This window comes from Ovis aries, chromosome 19 (assembly GCF_016772045.2).
Source record: "Ovis aries strain OAR_USU_Benz2616 breed Rambouillet chromosome 19, ARS-UI_Ramb_v3.0, whole genome shotgun sequence".
Lineage (NCBI taxonomy): Eukaryota > Metazoa > Chordata > Mammalia > Artiodactyla > Bovidae > Ovis > Ovis aries.
Window position 1 is genome coordinate 57,754,542 of NC_056072.1, and position 16,302 is coordinate 57,770,843.

Genomic DNA, 16,302 nt, shown 5'->3' on the forward strand with positions numbered 1-16,302 from the left:
GCCGGGACAGGACTCTGGAAGGACTCCTGGTAGTTCCCACGAGTCCAGCCCTCATCATCTGTGCTCCGGTCCACCCTGACCCCTGGACCACCCAGGCCCCGGCCCGCTGATTGCCCTGTGGGTTCAGCAAGGGGGGGAGCCCAGGGTTATCAAACCTCTAAGCTGCTCATGCTCACCCTCAGTGGCCCCCTGCTCGGACCTCATCCCAGAAGTCTACAACCAGCCACTGCGGCAACCCCCTCTCTGTACTGCGTCTGGTCCCCGAGTCCTCAGTGTTCCTGGCAGCTTGACCTTGAGAGCAAGAGCATCTGGGTCCCGCCCAGCAGGAGAAGGTGCCTCCTACCCCCATGTGCCAGAGGACCATGAAGAGCGGGGAGCTTCAGTCTCCCCGACTTCAGAACGAAAAGGATGAAGGCAGAGGGTGTTGATGCAGAGCCAGCTGCTTGTCTTTATGAGCCAAATGGGTGGCCAGTGCTGACTCTCAGATTCCGGGGTAAAGTCGAGATTTCTAGGTTTCCTGGAGAAACCAGAAGGTGGACCCTACGTTGGACTCACTCCTACGGCGGCCATCCGCTGGACCGGGGGGGCCATCACCCTGGTGCACAGGGCAGCTTGCCCCCAGGACCTGTCCAGGGGCATCTGAGTCTGCACTGAGTTACAGTGGCATGAGCTGAAAATGCCTTGGTTGCTTCCTTGCTAACAGTCTCCTCCTCAACTAGAATGGAGTCTGCAGGGTGCCGGACCTGCCTTGCCCATGGCTGGGTGTCTTGAGCTGGTGCACAGTAGGTCGTCAGCTAAGAACGGCTGGGTCGCTGGCTCCCAGAGTAGGTACGCAGGTAGCTGGGGCCCAGTGGCACCCCCCAACTCTGCTGCTTCCCAACCCTGGGATACCGTGGGGCCTGAAGGAGGTCCGGCCGGGCCAGGTGACAACTGCCAAGGACCAAGGGAGGCGAGGAGGGCACGCTGGCCTGGCCCTGGCCCTGGCCCCTGCAGCCAGGCCCTCGGGGGGCCGTGCTCGGAGGAGGAGAGGCACGCAAGCACACAGAATCCCCGCTTCCCCCACGCCTCCTTCCTCTCCCTGGCTCGGGGTGGGGGACCCCGATTGTTTTGCTATCTGGCAGTGAGCAGACCGAGAAAAGGCTTCCTGGAGCCGCCGGGCGGCTCACCGGGCCTTCCTCTGTCTCCCGGAGCGCAGACGGCGGGGCATCCGCAGGCCTTTCTTCCCCTGCTCCCCTGGGGCGACGCGGGGTTCTGCCGAGCGCACGGCTACTGTAAAAATAGCCCGAGCGGCCAGCATTGTTCCAGCACGGAGCTCTGCAGCCCCCGATGGTTATCTCTGGGCCCATTGTGGCCCGGCTGGACGGCAGCATAATTGGAGGATGTGGGACTCCACTCCCTCCTGGTAGAGATGTTTTCCAGGGAATGACCCTGGAGTCTCCTCATCAAGACGGGCTGGTGCCGCCCTTTCAGGCTCTCCTTGGATCTTGGGGCCGGAAGGCGCTTCACCAGGTCAGCCAGGCGGAGGGGGTGGTGACTGGTGGCTGCTCATACAGCCTGTGGGCGCTTGCGAAAGCCACCCTGAGTCCTGGCTCTGAGCTCTGGACCCAGGCCCATGGCCCCCTCTGGCCCTAGAGAACCCTCGGGAAACGAGTGCGTGCAGTCAGTTCAGTCGTGTTCAACTCTTTGCAACCCTCTAGACCGCAGCCCGCCAGGCTCCTCTGTCCATGGGATTTCCCAGGCAAGAGTACTGGAGTGGGTCGCCATGCCCTCCTCCAGGGGATCTTCCAGACCCAGGGATCGAACCCGCGTCTCTTGTGTCTCCTGCATTGGCAGGCGGGTTCTTTACCACTAGCGCCCCCCGGGAAGCCCTGAAACGTGAGCCAGGGGGCAAAATACAAGCTCCCTGAGCCCCTCGGCTCCAGGCTCTCTGGTGCCAGGTAAGATAAGACTTCAGCCCCTCTTTCCCACACCCAGGAACTCATCTTATTGACGCCTGTAGCTGAACCAGGAGCCCGTCATGTCCTGGCGTCTGCGGTGCCCCACTCCTCATTTCTAAGGTGTCCACGGAGATGTACTTCAGGGACGCCCCCCAACCTGTGGCCGCCCCGTCACAAGCTCGCTGGCCTTCGGGAACGCACAGCCCAGCCCTGCCCACGCTTTACTCGAGACGCACACATGCCCGGACGAGGTCAGCCGCGGGCAGTCAACCCCGACTTCCCCTCGGAGGGGAGGCTCTTTCCAAGCCCCTCTGGAGCGTCCGACCGGCCCCGTACCCGTGGAAGCCCACAGCAGCACGACCCGCAGATGCGGCCTCCGGTACGTTCCTGACATCCACCCACGTGTCTCCATCACCCCGGCAACCAGCTGGCGCAGGCCCCACAGCCCTCCATGGACATCCCCTGCAGCCTCCGCCCGGGTGCCCCCTGCTGCTACTCTGCCCACCCCACCCCTACACTCTGTTCTCAAAACCCCAGCTGGAAGCAACTCACAAAGCACTTTCAGATCCCAATGCCCTCCTACCCAGCGCTCCGTCTCTCCCAGCAGAAGAAGACATCCTCCACAGCCTACTGGATCTCAGCATGGGCCCTTTCTCTGGGACGCTGGCCCCACGGAACCGCTTTGTGTTCAGCCCACTCCTCAGCCTCAGGTTCCCTGCACGGAGGCCTCAGGCCCTCTGCAGGCAGCCTGGCCTCTGCAGGAATCAGAGCGTGAGCCCTGGCCTGGAAGCTGAGGGCCATTTCCCAGCTGAGCGACCTCAGGCAAGTTGCGCAACCCCTCTGGGTCCTCAGTGTGTCAAAGTGTGAAGAGGGATAACTGTGGCCACCTCACAGGGATGCTGTGAGGACTGAACAAGGGGGTTCCCAGAGCAAATACCCCTTCACTAGTTATCTGCCAGTACTCCTGGGCTTCCCAGGTGGCTCAATGGTGAAGAATTTGCCTGCCAACGCAGGGGACATTAGACACGCAGGTTCCACCCCTGGGTCAGGAAGAGCCCCTAGAGGAGAACATGGCAAACCGGTCCAGTATTCTTGCCTGGAGACTCCCCACAGATAGAGGAGCCAGGTGGGCTACCGTCCACGCGGCCGCAAAGCGGCAGACAGCACTGCGCACAAGCGTGCAGGCCAGCATTACCGCCGCCGCCGCCACTGTGACTATCACGGGGTCCACTGCCCCTGGGGTATGGAAGGCGCTGGTCCTACACAGGGCGAGATCAACAGGGCCCAGAGAGGCCAAGCGACGCTCCTGAGGTCATGAAGCCGGGCGCGACGGCAATCGCGGCTTTCCGGGGCCCTCAGCTCTGCCCTCAGCGTCGCTTGGCCGGTCCAGCCCGTCCATCCTGGCAGACTCGCCATGCAGCTCACTCACTGCTGGTCGTCACCCGCCAAGAGCGCGCCCCCTGCTTCAGGAAGCACTTGGGGGCGAGCCTGCTCTGCGGGCGGCCCGGCGGCCCGCCGCCTTGCCGGCCAAGTGCTGTTTCCCTTGGCGCCAGGCCCAGGGCTATTCTGCAGCGACCGTGACACATGATTCCCCATTTTAAGAGCTTCCTCTTTGCTCATTACAGCTACAAGTGATCAGAGAATCCGCTCGAACACAGAGGCTTTGGGACCAGACTCCCACATGAGGCTCCTAGTCCCGTGTTGCCAGGGTGGAAGCCAGAACCAGCCGCACCTGAAGACGGATTTGCACGTCACCTCGGCCGCTGCGGCATGCGCTCAGATCTCACCTTGCGCCAGCAACGCCGTGGGGTTCCAAGACGCTCCTTGGCTTCCTCCTAATTTCAAGCTACCAGGTTTTGGAGTCCTTGAAGTGTGGGCTGAGCTGCCTATAAACAGTTTTCTATTCCTTCCTCTGGAGAAGGCAATGGCACCCCACTCCAGTACTCTTGCCTGGAAAATCCCATGGATGGAGGAGTCTGGTAGGCTGCAGTCCATGGGGTCGCTAACAGTCGGACACGACTGAGTGACTTCACTTTCACTTTTCACTTTCATACATTGGAGAAGGAAATGGCAACCCACTCCAGTGTTCTTGCCTGGAGAATCCCAGGGACGGGGGAGCCTGGTGGGCTGCTGTCAATGAGGTCGCACAGAGTCGGACACGACTGAAGCGACTTAGCAGCAGCAGCAGCATTTCTTCCTCAAACACCCTCAGCGCTACAGCAGGAATTTTTAGGGCTGTTTTCTTAATGGGGAGTCGAGGCTCAAGCAGGGAAGTGAGTGGAAGGAGGCTGGTGGCAGAGTGCCCAGCTGGTGTGCCCGGTGCTAGAGGCACCGGGGCGAAGGTTACAGGGACCTCTGCAAGGCTTGCCGACAGGGACAGTGAAGCCAGGGGGAAAGGTCTGCGGAGCTGGTGGGGGGCTGGCAACCGCGAGTGCCCCTGCGCCAGCCAGCTGTGTCTTGAACTGAGATGTTGCTCTGGGCCCTCCCCCCAACTCTGCCTCACCTTTCCCTGCAGAATCAGAACCTTCGCAAGTAAACAGTCTCCCACCCAGCTCTCTCCTGTCAAGGACAGTGAGCCAGGTCACAGACCTGACCCGCTATCACAGACTTAACCCCTCAGGAGTCCCTACCAGGTTTTTCAAGTAAGAGAGCAGGGACTTCTTCTCTTTACTTTTTGGGGTACTTCCCCCACCCTAAGAGGGCCTAGCGCACAGCCAGGCTATCTGATTGATCTCTGGGCCTGACCTCTGGGGGGTTAGGCCAGCGACTCCCAGGACCCCAGAACGAGGTGGGGAGCTGGACATAGAGCCGTTCATGTCACAGGTCGGGAGCTGCCAGCTGCACGGCCCCCAGCCCACTGGGAAACCGTGGGAAGAAGCACACGACTGGGCGCCCTGCCGGCCCTTTCCAGAGCAGGGGTCCCGCCTGCTCTCTCCCTTCCTCGTTCCCCCGACCACTCCAGAGCCCGGTTCTGGACTCACAGAGGCCATGACCCAGCCGTGTAACCTGGGGCAACTAACAGCCTTCTCTGTGCCTCAGTTTCCGCACTGGTTAAAACACTGGGGGTTAAACCTAAAACTCGCCTCACGGAGATCAAACAGAATGACGCCTGCAAACCATGGGTGCACGGTGCCTGGACATACAAGTGATTAATAACTATTAGCCATTATTGACGAGAACATCTGGCCAGGCTGGAACGTTATTCCCTTAGGTGACCTCCTGAGTGTTCGAAGGAAAGGAAAAGAAAGGGGGCTCCACTGGCGGGGTGCTGGCGGCACGCACACTAGCTAGCGTGGACGTTTATCCAGCACTGTGCGAAGCGCTTTGCAAGCATTTTCGGAGTGGGCCCCATCCGTGGGTGCCTTCTGCTGACCGGGCGCAGAGTGGTGAGCTTACTCGCCCAGGGTCACACAGCAAGTGAGAGGCCGCCGGAGCCTCCCGTGGCCCCAGGGCTCCTTTGGGCTCTCAAGTTCTCAGCTGCTCAGCTGTTTCGGGTCCCTCGCTCTGGATTGGTCACTACGGGAAATCGGGTCTGGTGCTTTTACGGCCGGCTTCAAGCTACCGGGCCGGGCTGACAGATTAGGGAAGTAGGTGAAGACGAACGGGGAAGTGAGGGCCGCAGGACAGACACTGAAGGGGCCGGGCCTGGGGACTGCGGCAAAGTCAGCGCCCAGGGTCACAGGGCTCGGCTCAGAGGCTGGGGTGGGGCGAGCGGAGCCACGGACTGCAGGCTTCCTCTGGCAGACAGGAAGAGTCTCCTGAACGTCCCTGATAAGCTCTGAAGGGGCTCTTTTCAGCACTGACCCCACGGGCTCAGTGATGAGACAGCCTGGGATCAGTTAAAGTAAGGTCTGCCCCAGCACGCGGCACACATACCATCCTGGCCCTAGAGAATGTTTACAGCAAAGCGCCAGAACAAACCAAGAGGCGTGCTGAGAGCACTATTTCAATACTAGGGATAGCTGTTTTTGAAAAGAAAGTGAAAATAAATTTTAAAGGGTTTTTAAAAATTCTCTTCCATGAAGAGCTATACCTTTTAAAGATCCGATCGTCTGTTTGAATCCTGTAGTCTGTATCCTCCTGTCTTGGTTATCCATTCCTAACTCAGGCTAACTCAAGCACGACAGGGGCTCAAATGCCTCCGGGGACCTGGCAGGCAAAGGACGGGGTCCCGGGGGAAAGGGCCTGCAGAATATGGGAGTCTGGGCTCCAGACGGCAGCTCCCAAGTTCAGCCACTGTGGTCGAGGCTTTTGGGGTTGAGGCCACTGGGGCTAGACCCTCCAAATTCTCAAGAGGTAGTGAATCTGAGGCGTCTGTGCACAGACGGCTTCCAATGTCTACAACACACCCTTGGGGGCCCGGCGCCCAGTCTGTCTTCTTTGGTCAGACCTCTGCTCCTGGTCACCCAAGGCAGCCGTGGCGAAGGGCGGGACAGGCTCGGCTGGAGATGCTGACCGGCCCGGCCTCCGAGGTCGGGTGGCTCGCCCCCGTGAGGTCATCCAGGAAGCCCAGCATTGTTCTGCCAGGAACCAGGTCGAAACAAAGAGCGAGGACTCTGCGGTCCTAGTGAAAGTGAGTTCTGCCCGGAGAATTGTTCTCAGCACGGCAGCTCCCGGGGACAGGCTTTGTGACCTCCTGGGCTCAGCGTCCGTGGGTGCGGTCCTCCCCACCCACCACGGAGACTCACATCTACCCCACCGGAGATCCCCCACGCTGCTGAGAGCACCCCGAGACTGGCTCAGCCTCAGCCTTCAACCTGCAGGAGTGCTGACTTTGCTCCCAGCCTTGCGGAGCCTCTCCATTTCACAGATTGGGAAACTGAGGCTCAGAACAGGGCGGAGGGGGTGGGGAGGGGGGTGCCCGGGGCACAGGGCCACCAGGCCAGGCCGAGAGTCGCCCCTGATTCCAGGCGAGCGGTGCCACCCCAGGACAAGGCGGCCTCTGCACAGGGTAGAGGCCTGTATGTAGGGCGGGTAGTGTTTCTCCACCTGTGCTTTGCAGAGGAAAAAGTGGGCGAGAGTGAGCTGGTTCTGCAGAGGGTTGGCCTCCAGGACAACGTTGGGGGCGGGGTGGGGGCAGGATGTGGGCCCGAGGTACAGCCTTCTTCCCCATCACCAGGCCTGCAGGGGGCGGGGGCGGAAGGCGCTGCGGGCAGGCCATTCTCTGCGGCTGGGCAGGCGGGGGCGGGATAGCCAGCGCTGCCCTCGAGGGGAAGGGCCGCTGGGCACCCAACATGCCCCAAACATGGGCCCCCAGGCACTGGCCCTGGAGGCCGCTGAGTCAGGGCGCAGGGCAGTAGGCGAGGAGTCAAGAGGGCTGGGGCTGGTTCTGGGTCCAGCTCTGCGGGCCAAACAGTGTCTGGGGAGGAGTGAAGTGTGGGCAGCTCCAGCGAACAGGGAGGAAACTGACCCAGCGCCTCCTCTACTGGGTGCCAGGCGCTGCTCAGGGCCCAGGGCCCAGGGCCCGGAGGTGAGCCCCGGAGCTGACATTCCAGAAGGGGACCCAGACGCTAAACACACCCACACACACGAGTAAATATTTACTGCAGAAGAGAAGACAGACAGGAGGATGAGGACACGGGGAGTTAGGGCCCGCCCCCTCCACCCCAAGCGGGGGAGGTTTTGTAACAGCAGGCGCTCCCTGAAGCCTGGCTCTCTCTGGGCAGGGACGGTGTGTGTGGAGAGGTCACACGGAGCCTGGCGAAGGCCAGGTCGGAATGTGGAACTGCCCGGGGCAGAGAGCTTTGGGCTGCCCTAGGGACATGGCCTGGCCCCCTCCCACCCTGAGAGGGATTCGAGCTTGTGCTGGGCTTTCCTCTGTAAGATGCTCCCAGGAGGGAATTTCTAGTCCTGAGTCCCGAACCCGCAAGCCCCAGAGCCGCCGGCCTCCTTGGGCCGAGTGGAGCACCGCTGAGACAGGCTGACACTGTCTTCTGCAAACAGGGGCCAACCAAGGGTGGGCGGCTGGAACTGCCGCCCCGTGGCCAAGGGCCATAACGTGGGGGACCCAGGGGAGAACTCACCCTTGTGAGGCTGGACCGCTGTCCCCTCCGTGGTGGGTAAAGCCCACGGGACTGGCAAGAACCAGGGTTAGCCTGGACCCTACACCATCTGTAGGTTCCAGGGACATGTCACTTCCCCGGGACCCCTTCCAGGAAGGGCCCCGCCTGGACTGAGCCCGACCACCTTTCCTGCCCTCAGGATGCTAGTCTCCAGGGACGCGGGGGCTCATTTTGTCATGATGTCGCAGAAACAGTGGTCAAGGAGGACACAGTCCGGTGTCTGCTACGAGCGAGCCTCCAAGGACCCGTGGCCGGCTGGACTGGACCCCCTGGGGGAAGGCGGGGCTCCGGGAACAGCCAGGCTGCAGGGGTCTATCTGGGGGTGGGGTGGGGGGGCTCGGGCCCCAGTGCCACCCTGGAGACTGCCAGGACGGGCAGTGACTGCCGCTCGGGTAAAGCGGAGGCCGCTGCTGCTACGAGGGCGCGGGGGGCCTGTCCTGGCGCCTGGGGGCGGTGAGTCAGCAGGCAACGGCCTCCTGGCCCTGACTCACCCGCCACAAGCCTGTCACTCTTCCCCCCCCCCGCCCCCCCGCCTGCCTCCCTGCACCCCACCCCCACCCCCACCCTGCCCCAGGCTCTGCCGGAAGTCGGGGTGTAGCGGGTCAACCACGATCCCTAAACGGGCGCTGCTGAACCAGAGATCCTTGCTGGAGGCCACGGAAAAGGAGATGAGAGAAAACAAAGAAAGGCTCGGTTTCCATTTTCTCAAAAAATGTCCCCTTTCAAGCTGGAAGAACCCCTAGAGCCGCCTGCATCTCGCCCTGCCAGCAAAGAGCGCACATAGCCACTCCCCGGCTCTGCACAGATAGGGGGACAGACAGACAGACCAGGGCCAGCTAAGGGCTCGCCTGTGGACCCCCGCCCGCTCAGAGCCGGCCACCCCGACTCCGTCCCCAGGGTTCTGCCGGAAGTCACAGCCCTGGGGACACCCGCCGGGGCCGTGTGTTTGTGGCAAGGCCTTAAGCAAGTCACAGCCATCAGCCTCAGCGTCACCGCGTGAAGGATGGCTATCACGTGCCGTCTGCAGGGGTGGACAACTCCCAGCTCACCCATGTCTGTAAACAAGCTCCCCGTCCTCACTTTGCCTCTTTCAAGCAGGTTTCTCCTCCTCGCCCAGCTCCACACTTCACCTCTGCCTCACTTCAAAGAGAGGTTGCTCCCCGGGGAACGAAACAGCCCGCGATTCAGCTCGGCAGACGGGGTGGCCCACTAGCACGGCCGCCCGCAGCGCAGAGGGAAGGGGCTGGCTGCCTGCGCTTTCACTTCCTGGGCCTGAAAGTCGCGTTTGAAGCATCCTCCACCACCCGGGGCTTCCCTGGAGGCTCAGATGGTAAAGAATCTGCCTGCGGGGCAGGGGATGTGAGTTTGGACCCTGGGTGGGGAAGATCCCCTGGAGGAGGAAATGGCCACCCACTCCAGAATGCCTTGCCTGGAGAAGCTCATGGACAGAGGAGCCTGGTGGGCTTCATATAGTCCATGGGGTCGCAAAGAGTCGGACACGACTGAGCAGCTGACACGTCCACTTCCCAGCACCCAGAGTCCCCAGCAGGACGCCCAGGGCCTCTGAGCCGCACAGCCTGCACACCTCGGCTCCTGCGGCTCCCTTGGCCCGGCACACAGTTCCCCGCGTAACCCGCAGGCAACCTCCCCAGACAACGGCCTGGCAGACCCCCGGTCTCCCCGCTGTGCTTTCCCGGATGGCACAGGCCACGTTGCCTCTGCCCCACACTCCCTGGGCCTGCTCCCCCGCACGCAGCACCAGGCTCGACAAACACGGATATCTGTCAGATGAAACATTTGCGGCTCAGGACGTGGGGGACCCTCGGTGCGGGAGTAAAGCTCTCCCACTTTGCAGTGGTGTGGCCGCCTCGACGAGGGCGAGGGAGCAAAGACGGAGCAAAGGGCAAGAGCAGACGTTCAGGGACGTCCCTGGTGGTGCGGTGGACAGGAATCCGCCTGCCAAGGCAGGAACACGAGTTCGATCCCCAGTCCGGGAAGACCCCACACGCCCTGGAGCAACCGAAGCCCGTGTGCCACCACTACCGAAGCCCGTGCTCCCAGAGCCTGTGCTCCGCAAACAGAGACGCCACCAGGATGAGAAACCCGGGAGCCGCAACAGGGAGGAGTCCCCGCCCGCCAGGGCTAGAGAGGAGCCCGCCCGGCAACGAAGACCCAGCGCGACCAAAATAAATAAAAGCTAAAAAAAAACGAGGAGCAGGTGTTGAGGACACGGGCAGGGCCGTGGACAGGGGAGGACGGGCCACACTCACCCTCCGCTAGGGACAGAGAGGGGTGTGTCCCCAGCATCTGAGCACAGGACCCCCCCAAAGGGCCAGGACCCCACAAAGCTTTGCTTTTCACTGAGGGATGAGCCCCAAGCCTGCAGGATACCGATTTTCATTAAACGGTATGTTCTCTGAACCTGTTCTGAAGAGGATCTGAAGTGAGTTCTCCCTGGTCCCCCTGAGGGTCTGCCCCAGTGCTGGGGGTCCCACAGGAGGACCCTGCACACACGTCGAAGGCTCCGGGTGGGGCCTTAGGGGTCGTGGCAGGCGTGAACGCGAGCCCACTTTCTAGACGGAGAAACTGAGGCCCTGGACCCACAGCGGATCAGCCGCAGGAGACACAGACGGGCTCCTCACACCCCCAATCCAGTGGAGGCCAGAGGCAGAGGGTGAGGGCCTTATTCCAAACCTGGGTGGACCGCGTTCGTGTCTAACAATGTCAGGTTGGCGACTGTTGGTGCAGCGGTGGCAGCGGCGGCGACTTCCAGGGCTACAAGGTGGTGACTATGAGCAGCTACTGCTGGGCTACAAGAGAAGGTCAGCATTAAAATCCACTCCGGGGCGGGCGGCGGCAGGCTCCAGGGAGGGCTGACCCTCCCCTGTGGCCTTCCCACATGTGCCAACCACCTCCCAGGCTGCCCGGACAGACAGCCGCCACAGCCCCGACCTTTTCACTGCAATCCCCTTAGGCCTCAGCTCACACAGCGCCCCAAGACGAGGCCCCCCGCCGGCCACTGGGGGCTCCCCAGAGGCGTGTCCGGAGCTCTGTTCTAACCGGCTTAGCCAAGCTTGTTTCCGGCAGACCACCCCGACTCCCCACAACCCGGCCTGCCACGTTGCCCTCAGCTCAAGGACCACCGGTGGTTCCCAGCTGCTTGGAGAACAAGGTCCCCTGCCTATGGAGTTCAGTTCCGAGAGTGCGTTCCCAAGTCCAATTTGTTCGTGAGTCCCACGAGGTTAGCCTAGGAAGACAGCTAACATAATGGGCTATACGGAACCACACTATAATAGGCCTGTGATACTTTTCACACAGATACTGCATTAAAAAAAAAAAAAAAAACACAAAAAAAATAAAGGAGAGATTTTTAATCTTACGGTACAGTACCCTGAAAGGTACAGTAGCCCAGGGCAACAGCTGGCACAGAGGAGTGGGCACCGAGCCAACGGGCAAGAAGAGCTATGGTGTGGAGGGGGGCGAAGGCGGCCTGGTCTGTGCAGGGCCGTAAAGGGCACGGGAGCACGGCCGCTTGTGGAGGATGCACGCCTGTGCCAACGTTCACCAGACACGTGAACTCAACTCACGCGACCAGACGTGCGAACACACGTGTGACCCTGTGGAGGTCTGCAGCCGGCAGGTCGGTACGCAGGGGGCTCACTGTCATCCACACTTCCCGACCGGGACCCGAGGCCTGTTATACTCGCCCCATCCCCAGTCTCTGACACCGCACCTCCCCTCTCTGGTCCTGCCTGGATCCCGGGGCCGCCTCGTTCTCCCCAGCAATACCCGCTTCCACTCTGCACTTTGCTTGTGGGTTCCCTCATGTTCAGGTGGATCCCACCTGCCTTGAAAGACCTGGCTCAAGTGTCACCTCCTCCAGGAAGCCCTTCATGCCCATCCCACTCTTTCCCTCCCCTCCTCTGGCCAGGGTCACCCTCCCCCGCCCCCACACCCACATTCCCCACGCACTGGGCTCTTGTTCAGAACTGTGCAGCTCTGGACAAAGTTCAAAGGTCTTCTCAGGAAACCTCAGTTTCTTCTCCTGTAAAATGGGCCTCCTAATCTGTGCAGCCGTCCCTGGGTGATGTCTCTGGGCTCTCAGGCAGGGCTAGCAGATGCCCAGAACCCTCACGGGTGCGTGAACATCGGCGGCACCCGGGGCTCTGGCTGAACAGGCAGGCACCTCCCTGGCCCCCCTAGTGACTGAATCTTCAAAGCCGGTGAAGCAGCCCCCAGGTGAATCTTAGCATCATGTGAGGCAGGCACAGTGGTGCTAATGGACTGGCAGGCTCTCGGGAAAATGCAAAAGAAAAGCAGCCTATGAAATGGACTCAGCGATGCCGACGCGTGGGAGCGTGCGCGTCTGCACGTGTGTGTGATCTCCTCGGCCAGACGGAGCAGCTGGGGGCTGGGTCTCATCTCTGCCAGCCCTGGGCCACCCCAAACACCACCTGCCCCAGACCTGGTATTTCCTACTGGCACTGCTCCTTACCGTGTTCTGGGGGACGGGTACTTCTGCCCCGTCCTGCAGAGGAGGAAACGGAGGCTCTGAGAGGAGCCAGGCCTGGCCCAAGATGACCCAGTGAGTGGCAGGCAGCCGGGCCTGAGCCCGGGGCAAGGCCAGCGCTCCGTGTTGCCCGCTGGCTCAGTAAAAAGGGGCCTGAGAGCTGCAGGTGAGAGCCGGCAGGTCATTGCTGGGGCCTCTGGGGCAGGGAGCTGAGTGGGCACGTGGGGTCCTGGGGTGGCACGAGCCTCCGAGAGCCCCCCATGTGGGCGAGGGGCACACACACAGGCAGCTGGGAGCTGGCTTTGAGGCCTGGTGAAGGGCAGAGTCCAGCCGAGCGGACTTTGGGCCGCTTCTCCGAGGACAGGGCGTGCAAGGCACGCTGCCTAGGACTTGGGGACCCCTCTGGCCATTGCCCTGGCAGGCATTTTTTTCCAAGGTGGAGGCGGTAGGTGGGGCCTGCCTGAAAGAACCCCGAGTCCCTCAGGTGCCGCTGCCCTCTCCCCCAGTCAAGCCCAGAGCCTTGTAGGGCCAGTCTGGCCTCTGACAGCTGCTTGATCAAGGCAAGGCCTGCCCTCTCCAGGGTGTGGCTTAGACCCTCCGAGCAGGAGACCCAGCCTGGAGGAGCAGTCTTCTGTCCCTCCCCACACACGTGCACACACATAGCCCTCTTGCCCTCAGGGAAGCAGAAAATAGCGTTGACACACCCTCTGTGCCTCAGTTTACCCACACGTAGAACGGGGGCAGGGGCAGGGCCTGCCTCTTAGGGCCGCTGAGATGAACGGCAGGTATGTGCAGACCGCTCAGAGCAGCACCTGGACCACGTGCGTGCTGGACGTGGTCAGGACGGTGAGCAAAGTCATCCACAGCCTCCCTGAGAGCCGAGGCAGCCTAGACTCATGGCCAGGGCCCTGCGGGCTGTCTCCCAGGCCTGCTGGGGATTTGACAGATACGCCGAGGAGCCAGGCCCAGGGCCAGCCAGCTCTGAGGCTCGGGGCATCACCTACCACCCCACTTCCAACTTCCTCTCCCATTCCGTAGGTGGAAGGCGGGACTGAGGGGCCCTGTGTGGGTGCTCCCTGGGATCTGAGCTTGGCTGTGGACACCTCCTCACCTTCCTGGCCTAGTACTGGGGTGGGATTGGAGTGCATCTCAGGCGGCACCCTTTGGACCCTGGGGTGAGGGCGCCTGCCAAGCAGGGGAGGCAGATGTCACAGGGGAGGGGTCTGAACTCGACCGAGAGCAGACACGGCCTTTGCTGCTGAAAAGAAAGGGGCTGCAGCGTCGCCCGACCACCACGTCAGGAACTGCAGACCAAGCTACTCAAACGGGGCCCGAGCAGCCCCCTCCACACTCCGATCACAGTCGGAGACCCTGGGCAGCTGAGAAGAAAATCTTCTCGAGAGAGAGGTGGCCTCGCCGGTGTCCCTCAGGACGGCTGAAGCTGCAGAAATCAGATTCTGTGATCCCTCAGCTCCTGAGAACCTAGAAACCTAAAGGGTCTTAGCTGGAGGTCCCTGGGTATCCAAGACCCCCCTTCTGGCCAACACTGAGAGACAGATCAGCCTGGGAGCTGCTGCCCGGAGATGAGGAGGCTAAGGCCAGAAGCAGAGGGGCTGGCCTCAAGGAAGGGCCCGGCAGCAGGGAGGTGAGGCAGGGCGCGGGCCCCGGTGTGGTCCCGAGCTCCTACTGTGAGCTGCCCAACGTCAGGCCCGGGCAGCCGGGACAGAGCCGCCTGCAGCCCACGGCACGGTGGGAGGCCAGGCCTGCAACGGAAGGCTGCCCAGGACTCGCTCTCAGACACAGCACCTTCTGACACTACAGCCTTGCTGTCTGGAGGTGGGGATTAAAAGCATGTTTCTTTCACAACATTATGGTAAGAGCAGATGGTCACTTCCACAGAATTGCCCTGAAGTGAAATAAGTGTGCTGGCCTGAGGGTGGGCCACTCCTATTCTTAGTGCCAATTCGGCTCCTGACATGTACTAGTTTGTGAAACTCAGCAGCAGCATCTGACCTAGCGTGCCTGTTTTACAGGTGGGGAAACTGAGGTCCAGGGGGCACCAGCTTCAGGCTCCCAAGTTTCAGCTCTGCACTCTGCACAGCTAGCACCCTTTCCCTCCAGCCCTTACTGTTTGGGGGACCAGGACCAGCTCCTTTCCTTACTGATTCGGGGACCCGTTTCCTAGGCTCAGGAATTCCAGAGCCCGAGTCCCACAGAGGCACCTGACCCCAAGGGAAGGCCCTGCCTCTTCACCCAGCGACCTACCTGCGGTCAGCTCAGGGGCCAAGAGGCTCCATCACGCAAGGATTTGGGCTGAGGAGGTGGGTAAACAGAGGGTCCCACTGGTGGTCTGGGGTGGGTGACCTGGGTGAGCAGTCCCAGGCAGGGGAGCCATGGCCTGCTCCAAGCTGGACGCCTCTGAGGAAGACCCTGCTCCCGCCAGGCCCCCAGTGGGACCACTGGGCTGGAACCTGACCCGGAGGGTTCCCACATGTGTCCCTTGCCCCCCCTCCGAGGCAGTCTCCCTGAACACCGTCTCCGAGGCAACTGCCGCTGCTGGAACCCTCACAAGCCTGGGCCACAGAAGGCAGCCCAGCGTGGCTCTAAGGGGACAGAGGCTCTGTGAGCAAACAGAGACGCAGGCAGAAACGCGTGGCTGACTCACCCAAGGCACTGGAAAATAGGAGGCATCGGCGATCTGAGATGGTACAGATGTCCGGCACCTTGGCTCCAGGCCTCAGAATATCTGCTCATGAGGTCACAATGGCCCTTCCAGCACCACCGAGGTGCCTGGAGACTACGTGCTCCAGAAAAATGCCACCAGTTGGGAACATCTCTTGGCAAAACTAGGGTCAGAGGGGTCTCCTCCATCACAGCACTCACCATCTCTGTACAGCATCACCTGTGAGGCTCCCGACTGTCACAGCTTGGTGCATTTCTATAGCTCATTCCAGGCCCTGGAACGCACATCACCGCTTCTCCATCCTCAAAATGCCACCTCCTCCAGGAAGACTTCCCTGACCATCCCCTCCCTGCCCATCTCCAGTGGAATAAGGTGGTCATTCCTCAGCTGTAATCCTGGCCTCTTCCTCCCCTCGTCTGGGTGCTCTAGGGCAAGCAACCCACCTTCTTCCAGGCAGCAGCGAATGAGGACCCTGGAAAAGCACTGTCATAGCAACCCTTTGTGCTAATTCCAACTCTTCTGACATCCTGGAAACAATAATTGTGGCTGATATTATGTGTCAAGGTCTACAAGACCTTCTAGAACTAACATCCCCAAAAGATGTCCTTTTCATTATAGGGGACTGGAATGCAAAAGTAGGAAGTCAAGAGATAACCTGGAGTAACAGGCAACTTTGGCCTTGGAGTACAACATGAAGCAGGGCAAAGGCTAATAGAGTTCTGCCAAGAGAATGCACTGGTCATAGCAAACACCCTCTTCCAACAACACAAGAGAAGACTCTACACATGGACATCACCAGATGGTCAACACCAAAATCAGATTGATTATATTCTTTGCGGCCAAAGATGGAAAAGCTCTATACAGTTAGCAAAAACAAGACTGGGAGCTGACTGTGGCTCAGATCATGAACTCCTTATTGCCAAATTCAGACTGAAATTGAAGAAAGTGGGGAAAACCACTAGACCATTCAGGTATAACCTAAATCAAATCCCTTACGGTTATATAGTGGAAGTGACAAATAGATTCAAGGGATTAGATCTGATAGACAGAGTGCCTGAAGAACTATGGACGGAGGTTCGTGACATTGTACAGGAGGCAGTGATCAAGAGC

The 16,302-nt window shown here is 60.8% G+C and overlaps 1 protein-coding gene across 11 annotated transcripts in view; it reads right to left on the reverse strand.

Annotated features, from left to right (window-relative positions):
• The window catches only part of SLC6A6 (solute carrier family 6 member 6), an 81,816-nt gene that overhangs the window by 38,816 nt on the left and 26,698 nt on the right, over positions 1-16,302 (reverse strand). For 2 of the 11 annotated variants that reach the window (XM_042236441.2, XM_027957815.3), the window contains exon 3: positions 10,694-10,809. The exons of 4 other annotated variants lie outside the window; for them this stretch is intronic. Coding sequence is in view for 2 of the 7 variants with exons in the window: in XM_060402955.1 (XP_060258938.1) it covers positions 3,725-3,932 (208 nt within the window). In the remaining 5 variants the exon portion in view is untranslated. Of the gene's footprint in view, positions 1-3,724; positions 3,954-7,960; positions 7,980-9,048; positions 9,211-10,693; positions 10,810-16,302 lie in introns of those variants that run through there. 5 more of the 11 variants (XM_042236443.2, XM_027957818.3, XM_042236440.2 and 2 more) reach the window with 5 other exon arrangements.